The sequence below is a fragment of the Spea bombifrons genome, chromosome 12 (genome assembly GCF_027358695.1).
Source record: "Spea bombifrons isolate aSpeBom1 chromosome 12, aSpeBom1.2.pri, whole genome shotgun sequence".
Lineage (NCBI taxonomy): Eukaryota > Metazoa > Chordata > Amphibia > Anura > Pelobatidae > Spea > Spea bombifrons.
In genome coordinates this window covers 2,817,634-2,825,725 of record NC_071098.1, presented here as the reverse complement: position 1 = coordinate 2,825,725, position 8,092 = coordinate 2,817,634, and the positions used below count along the sequence as shown (strand labels likewise).

Below are 8,092 nucleotides of genomic sequence, written 5' to 3'. Positions count from 1 at the left end.
AGCTCTGATACGATGTTACCTGGTAATTATCAGACAAGGTGAAAGGAACACAAAGTGATCTTTGATCATTCGAAAAACAATGTTACAATATGGAGTTCCATCTGTGATACATGAGTGGTTCAGCGGCGGTTAGTAGTGGATAATGATGCGGAGAAAGGATTATTGACCTCGGTGTTTCATGGAACTAGCCAGCCATGTTGTCCATCTTGAGGAGAACACTATGTGGCCATCACCTGAGGTCCTCAGTCCTTCAAAGCTTGTTACGTACCAGTCATGGAAGCTCAGGTGCTACAGAGCTTGACCGTAGACTTGTAGCGAAAGGTGTACAAAGCGTTTATAAGAGGAAGTGCTAAAGGAAATGGAGTCTTAAATGAATTGGACACTAAAGTGCATGGCTAACTCCTGTTCGTGTGTTCTCGAGAGGTTGATCGGCTTCTTCTTGGCTTCTGACCACCTAAGGAGTAAACACCAAGCAGAAGGTGATTTGGGGTTTGTTAAAAAGCAACAACTGTCAAAACCATCAAATTCTTAACCTCTTAAACCTCAGAGCAGCGATGGTTAAATTGCACGTCCCTGGGGCGTGAACATCGTGTCTACCCTTAATTATTGTCTTAAATGTTGGAATCCTGCTTTTCAGACCAATTTTTCTTTAATTGCGCATGGAACGGCGGACATTTGTTAAGAGGGTCAAAGTGGGGACTTTTAACCTGAAAGTGGGCTATTTTTAGCGTCTATCTTACCTTCGGTAAGGTGACATCTTATTCCTCCACAGGAACTGAGCAATTCTCCTTGTTTTCTGACGGAATCGCTAGATAATCGGTTCTAAAAAAGTAAAATAGAAGAAGCAATTGTTCCGTAATTAGCTATTTTTTTTTTATAGCTTTTTCATTTTGTTCTTATAAAGAAGCAAAACCGTTTCCAGAATACAAGCCCCTCATTTGACAAAAGATTTGAATATTATATATTGTTGACATGTATCTGACGGCAGTGGTTTGGGTTTTTGGGGCTGTTTTACCCGATATAAACATTATCAGCCTTTTGTTATAATATATTAATATTTGCTGAGCTTGCCGTCTCCCATGATCATGGTTTTATGTTGATGTCCTGGGAATGAGTTGGCAGGTGACCTCTAGATGGTGATCCCTCCACAATGACCACGTGACGGGGACGTGTGGCTCGAGGTTGCCGTGGCGACTCTCATGAAGACAGACTTACATACTTTCCTGCGTGACTTCTGCTTTGGAGATCTTTCTGTAGCAATAGCCGATTTCTACCAGCAGCCACACGGTGAGGAAGGCCAGGAGGATATACATCATAATTTCTGAAAGCACCGATGTGAAATCTTCACTGTCTGTAAAAAAAACAAACTTAGCAATAGAAACGGAACTCCAAGTATCACAGCCACTATGATTGACCAACCGTATTCTACAGAAAATGGCTGCATTCATGAATTGGGCACAGAACCTGCCGGCAGATCGGCCCCATCCGGCCCCCGTCTAGTCGCCCGTTTCTCCTGCTGTAAATACTCAAACCTTAATCAGTCGTTGCCACACTGTATTAGCCTCTACCATTTAAGCTGGGAGGCGGTTCCACTTATCTACCACCCTCTCAGTAAAGTAAAGCTTCCTTCCGTTCCATCTCAGTCTCTGACCCTCTAGCGTTAGATTCCGGTCTCTTGTTGTAATTTTTCTCGTCCTTTTAAATAAACTCCCCTCCTGTACTTTGTTAAATCCCCTTATCTAATTAAATGTCTCCCATCCCCCTCTCTCCTCCAAGTTGTACATATCGAGATCCCCCAGTCTTTGCTTATTCTTATTTCCCAACCATTTTATAAGAAATATTACAGAAACATGTATAGTGAGTCGCAATGAAGAGGTTAGGAAAGGACGCGCATGTGTACAGAATCTACAGCCGTGTAATAACGGCAAAGCGAAGGGTTCTCTAGCTCCCCCTGGTGTGACCCGAAAAAAAAAAAGTTGTTTCCTCTTATCAGCCTCATTTTCGATGTATCTGGGCCTGTACCCCTGGGTATACTGTCTGTATGCAGAGCTTGCATTGGCCGGATCGGCACAGAAGTCTCTCTACGGCAGAATCATCTCATCTATAATTTACAGCTGCGCTCTCGTCCCAACGTCATCTTTTATTTAGCGGCTTCTTGTCCATTTTGGGATAAAGATCAATATGGCAGAAATTAAGAAAGGCATCTTGGTACCGGGCCAGACGCTGAATGATGTCATTATTTTACTTAAAAAGCAACTCGGGGGAGATGTCAGTAAAGCTGAAGCGGATGACGCTGTGTCGGAAGCCGCTGTTCCATGCACTCCGGCACGAGCGACTGGGATGGGATTGTCTGTTTTAATCCCTGTGGGGTCCACTGACCGTTACTGTTGATTATAGGCGAGGAGGTTAACCGAGAGGTTTGGGTGGTTTGAGAAAATAGGTGAGGAGTTGGTCCACTAAAAAGAAGGGATTGAACCAGGTATCTGAGAGAGGAGCGCCTGGAAGCAGAAATGAGGGGAGGGGTAAAAAAATGAGGAACCAAGAATGTGAGAAGAAGTGAAGGGTTAAAGGGGCAATCCATAGTTAAGTTCAAGATGGCGCCTTCTGTTGCTCTATTGGTTTGGACAGACACCGTCCCGGCCAGGCAAGTGAACCCTTGAGGTTTTGGTGGGATGGATTCGTCTTGGTGTCAGCTCAGCCCCAGTAAGGCCTGGGCATCTCGCCTGTTTCCCCGCTAGGCTTTGGCAACCGCCAGCCGGTAACAGATTTAATACGACGAGTATTGCCTGATTCATAAATATTTAATACGTGAAACCAACTGAATGGTCAACAACCTAAAAACAACGTATAACCATCGTATATTGATCTTTACAGCACATGCGCACAAAAATGTCTTCCCAGATTGATCAAAACACACGAAACGAAAAAAAAAACCCCTAAATTCCTATAGGACGTGGTCCTCACCTTCCACCGTCACCTTGAGATCAATGCTTATGTTGCTTTGGACTACGTGGTTATGAGTCTCGAAGCGTAGGATGCGGGTCACGTTGCAGGTGAAACGCCCCGAATCGTTCACCGTCACGTTGATTATGGTGATGGAAACATCCTGCAGATCTCGGCTTCCGTTCCACGAGATTCGGCCTTGCATGGAGCTTTTACTTTCCATACCCTGTCCCCCGGAAAACTCGTATATCTGGGGTGGGCAAGGGAGAATAGGCCAATAATGTATTTTAACCAATATTAAATAACGTATTTAATGTCATATATACCAAAATTAACTTCTGAGATGTAGGTGAACCCCTTACTGCATCTCCCAGACACTGGCTTGAAGCTTTGTCAAGCCCAGAAGATACAGAACTCAGAACCTTCTTCGCTCTCTAGGGTTGGGGGTTACCCAACATTTGCCCCTAATCCGAGGTAAATTATATATTTTAGGAACTCTTATAAGATGACCAAGGCACCAAAATACTAAGAATACTGAATGGAGATGTCCCACACATAGCTAGGAGGACATCTCTAGAAGCAAAGTGTGCACGGAGTAAGTCGGGGCATCCCTGCCTGCGTCACTACTCATGACTGCCCCCCGGATGACGCTCGGGGTATTAAAGAGGGTTATTAAAAGCTAATTTCAGATAGACGTTGGCTAACAGCCTTCCTGGCCCAAAACACGCATTGCGATTGTATAGATATAGTTGGTCAAATCCAAGCTTTGTAGAGTAATTGGAAGACGAGGACATCCTTTTAGCTTCCCTACTATTTCCAACAAATAGAGCTTCTCAAAACAATAGGTAATTGGGTTTGGAGTATAATGGGCTCCTCCCTGCCTTTCTTCATTAAATAAGTATTAATATTTAATCACAAACCTATCAGTTTTATTGTGTTATCACACTCAAAAGAGAGGCGTAAAAGGCATCCGACGACCAGCGGCTCCTGTTGACCGAAGGGTTGGCTTTCATGTCCCCTCAGCCCACTATCCCAGAGCCAGGAGAAAGAGTGTTTTGGAAAACATTGCTAATCCTTTAAGGGGCAACACTTTGGGCATCTTTTTTTTCTGGATGTCTACTTTATTTAACAGACTCGGAAATAACTTAATTTCCCTAAAATAAGTTAAATAATGAAATAAAGTCATGAAATACGTACAAGGGATTCTTCCCCGCCGACCGGTTGATAGAACCACTTCACGGTAGTGATGGCCTCAACTTCTTCTCTCTTCATGCAGGAGATACACCCCAAGGTCATGTTCTTTCCCTGCACGGCCTTCGTCCCTGAAGGAACTTCAACGCACACCGGGGTGCACAAGCCCACTGCACGGCATCACAAAGAATGGAGAGAGAAGGGGGTTTAACGCCGCATGGGGTATATTCGGGGGCAACACAAAAAGACACAATAAACATCCCAAAATAATCAAAAGAAACATCGCAAGCGATACGTAACATGGGATAAATGGGGAGATGGGGAGGAATAACAGGTACAATAAGGAGGAGACAGAGAAGGTACATATTAGTTCAATGGGTGTAATATTATAGAATGTAGATATTCTATAATATTATAGTAATAACACTATTTATGTTTATTCCCCTATTTCTGCATATATCGGGGTAAAAAAATTCTATAATATTACAATAATAACACCATTTAGGTTTATTCCTCTATTTCTGCATATATCGGGGTAAAATAATTCCATAATATTATACTAATAACACTATTTAGGTTTATTTCACTATTTCTGCATATATATCGGGGTAAAATCATTCTGAATCGTCGTTGTTCGGGGCTGAGAAGGAGAGACGTGTCCCAGATCTCAGTGGTCTCTCTCTGTTCGGTGAAATGTGTTGGCGGAGAAGGGAATCTTCCAGATCCTGTTCTAGATGTGTGGGAGACGGCATCTGTTTCCAAGCAACAGCTAATAAGACGGCGTTAGATGACATCCGACGGCGAGACCGGGAGTCAAGGCATTTTCAAATATCAGCGATAGCGACTGGAGGGGGGGGGGAAGAAAAATGTCTGCCGAGAAGGGGAAATTAGGTGACTGTTGGGAAGATGTTTTCTTTTAAGGCCTAATTGTAAGCACGACATTCGGGGGAATTTAGAGAAGAGGTCAGAAATATCTAAGGCTGGTCTGACGACCAACAATTTACCTCCCAAAAACTTGACATTAATTCTAAAATTATAAAAATGCCTAAAAAGTACAAAAAAAGAGAAAGCTTCCAATCTGCCGCATTCACATCCGATACTGGAAGATATTTGTTATATGTTTTTGGGCACTCATCTGAAGCTCCTCCTACTTCCTGTCTGGAAGACCAGTTATAAAAAGGTCTACAGGCAGCCAATCGGGGTGGAGAATGGTAGTCAGATGTAACTCAGCAGAAAGGGGGCGGAAAAAAATGATTAAACTGAGTAATTCAACGTCAAATGTATTAAGTTATATTAATAGTGTTTTAGTGTTTTTATCAGGCACCTCTCGGCTAACCGGTTCAATAACCGCCTCTCCCAGCCTTTCCGCCTTTAATAAAAGTAATAGGTAATGCAATGCCGGCAGATGCCGGAGACCTTCTGCTGGGAGGCTGTTCCGCTTATCTACCACCCTCTCAAGAAAGGTGCAAAAAGAAAAAATAGAATCTGAAACGAGGGTAATTTTAAAGCCAACAACTTCAAATAGAGGTTTTGGTAAAGTCCACGACATATAATAACTGGCTGACATTTAAACCCTTGAGTATCAAAGACCTGCGCAGTGTATGCGCCTGGCAGTTAAATGGTTAACTGCGCTCCTGATAAAATGTGTTTTCGTGACTATATATAACCAGAGAGATAAACAGAGGAGCCGTCGAGCTGTGGAATCACAAGCCAAGTGTGGAGTGGCCTCTATTATTATATTATTACTGCAAATGTTGGCCGAATCACTCGACAAGCGCCGGTGTTTTAGATAACCTGGTGACAGTCAATAAATTCCAATAAATTCATGTTTTTTTTGGGGTGGGATGAAGACAAGTGGAACAGCCTCCCAGTAGAAGTGGTAGAGTGTAATACAGTGAGGGTATTACACATGCATGGGATAGACATACGGCTCCTGAATCTAAGACGAGACCCACGACTGATTAAGGTTCGAGTCTACAGCAGGAGAAACGGGCGACTATACGGGGGCCGGATGGGGCCGATCTGCCGGCAGGTTCTGTGTTCCTAGAAGTCTGGAACACGTTGATTAATTTAGCAGAGTGACGGCACCGGTCACACCGCCAATCCATAGATGACCCTGATGGGGTGTTGGGGACTGTCCCCCAGGACACGATAAATAACATGGTGCAGCAAATCTGATAATTCTTTAGGTTTCTTCCCATCAAGAACGGAATCAACGCCGAGGATCTTCTCCAATTTACTCGACTCGGATTGCTGGCTTCAGCGCTGATTCCGTTCTTTGGGTTATACGGAGGAGATGACCTCCTAGAACTAGACTTTTGGGTTGGATCACGGATTGGAAACCACTGTTTGTCCTTCTTTTTCTGGAACGCGGTCCAGCTTCGCAGATAAGACCTCATCCAACACCTGTTTGGCCCTTTAATCCTTTTAACTCATTAACTACAAGGCTCTGCATATAAATAATAATTCCATATAACATTTCCGCTCATGTGCGGAGGTGACCAGCTTCCTACAATGTCATCTACAACTCCCATCAAGCTCAGGGTTACCAGAACGTGAGTTGCAATTCTCAGCGACTAGAAAGCTTCCAGCTACAGAGCATCCTACATCTTCTCATTAACCCCTCGGCCCCTCCTTAGCGGGACGTATACCCAGCCCTGTCTGCTTCCAATAATATAGAATTTGGAGCATGTAAAGGATCTGTAACAGCCGAGCGCTGCCTGGGATTTATCGGAATCCAGAGAAATACCACTTGGAATCTAACGTTACTTATTTACGTTCCATGTCAAGGGGCTCCCACAAGTCTAGAAATAACTGAAGACACCCCAAATTCACAATATACAGTATTTCGTGCCCACCCCAATGTCTAAAGCCATTTGGTGCAAAGTCAGAAGTTAATCTCTTTAAAAAAACAGAAATCATTGCCTGAATTATTGTTATTCTTCCAAAGTTTGTAATGTATACAGTATATATATAGATATATATATATATTTATTATTTTAAGCTCTGCTTTCATCTAACTTTAAGATGCTTTGGTAATTTTATGAAATGTTGCCATTTTTTATGAAAACCCCAGAAAACAAATAAGAAAATCCTTTTCCCAGAAGCCATATATATTATATATTTATATTATATATTTATATACACGTACCCATTAGCAGAGCAATGAGAGATTCGGTACAGAGAGAGTTCTTCCATGTTGCCATCTTCACCTCTGATGGCTTCAGCAAGGCTTCCTGGGTGGGGGTCTCTTCAGGCTGACCAGGTCTTAAGGGTGGGATTGGAGGTAAAAGGGGCAGATACACTTATATCTTCACATCTTCCATGTTTTATTTCTAAATGTGGACCCTTTTAGAGCTTGTGAGGTCCTTCAGCACCTTGGAGAGCCCCGGTGGCTTTGGCTGCTGGAGATCCTCCCAGATGGGCTTTAGGAAGGGGGCTCGGTCTGCTTTGTGTCTGGGCGTCTTAACAATGCAGATCCCCGGAGATCTGGCAGCCTGTAGATCCTCCTCACATTGTCCAAGCAAATGCAGAGCTCATTCCTCCACCATTCCGGCCAGACACGGAGAGCCAAGAAGATCCTGCGAGAACAGCCAGCATCCGCTCCGCGAACACAACGGGTAATTCCAGATGGATGAGACGGGGAAAGAAATAAGAAACGTGTCCACTGGGTGGCAGCAGAGAGTCCGGGCTGGTCGGAGAGTCATGAGTCATCCTGGCATTTCCAACATGTACGGGGGGGGGGGGCATCAATAATACAGCACAAGAAAGCAAATCAAATATTTATACAATGGGGGGGATTACAAGAGTTTGCAGACCTTAAGCAGGCGTTACAGCAGATAAACGGTGTCTATATCTCTATATATATCTGTATGGGACTCTCGCTAGATCCCTATGTCAGGGCAGGGTATAGGGATAAAGGCTGCTGCAGAACCTCTTTATAGGTTGACTCTTTATT

At 43.7% G+C, this 8,092-nt stretch overlaps 1 protein-coding gene across 1 annotated transcript; it reads right to left on the bottom strand.

The window, feature by feature from the left end:
* Nucleotides 1-200: 200 nt before the first annotated feature.
* On the bottom strand, nt 201-7,548 carry SCN3B (sodium voltage-gated channel beta subunit 3). The gene is made up of 6 exons (XM_053452112.1): nt 7,286-7,548; nt 4,141-4,304; nt 2,965-3,193; nt 1,216-1,351; nt 741-822; nt 201-454 (listed from the first exon to the last, which is right to left on the bottom strand). The coding sequence occupies exons 1-5, from the start codon at nt 7,338-7,340 to the stop codon at nt 759-761; spliced, it is 648 nt and encodes a 215-aa protein (XP_053308087.1). The 5' UTR covers nt 7,341-7,548; the 3' UTR covers nt 201-454; nt 741-758.
* Nucleotides 7,549-8,092: the final 544 nt, after the last annotated feature.

Coding starts and splice junctions, on each gene's coding strand:
- SCN3B (XM_053452112.1), bottom strand. CDS start 7,340: ATGGCAACATGGAAGAACTCTCTCTGTACCGAATCTCTCATTGCTCTG. Junction 4,305..7,285: donor TCTCATTGCTCTGCTAATGG/GTACGTGTATAT, acceptor GATGCCGTGCAG/TGGGCTTGTGCACCCCGGTG. Junction 3,194..4,140: donor TCGGCGGGGAAGAATCCCTT/GTACGTATTTCA, acceptor TGCCCACCCCAG/ATATACGAGTTTTCCGGGGG.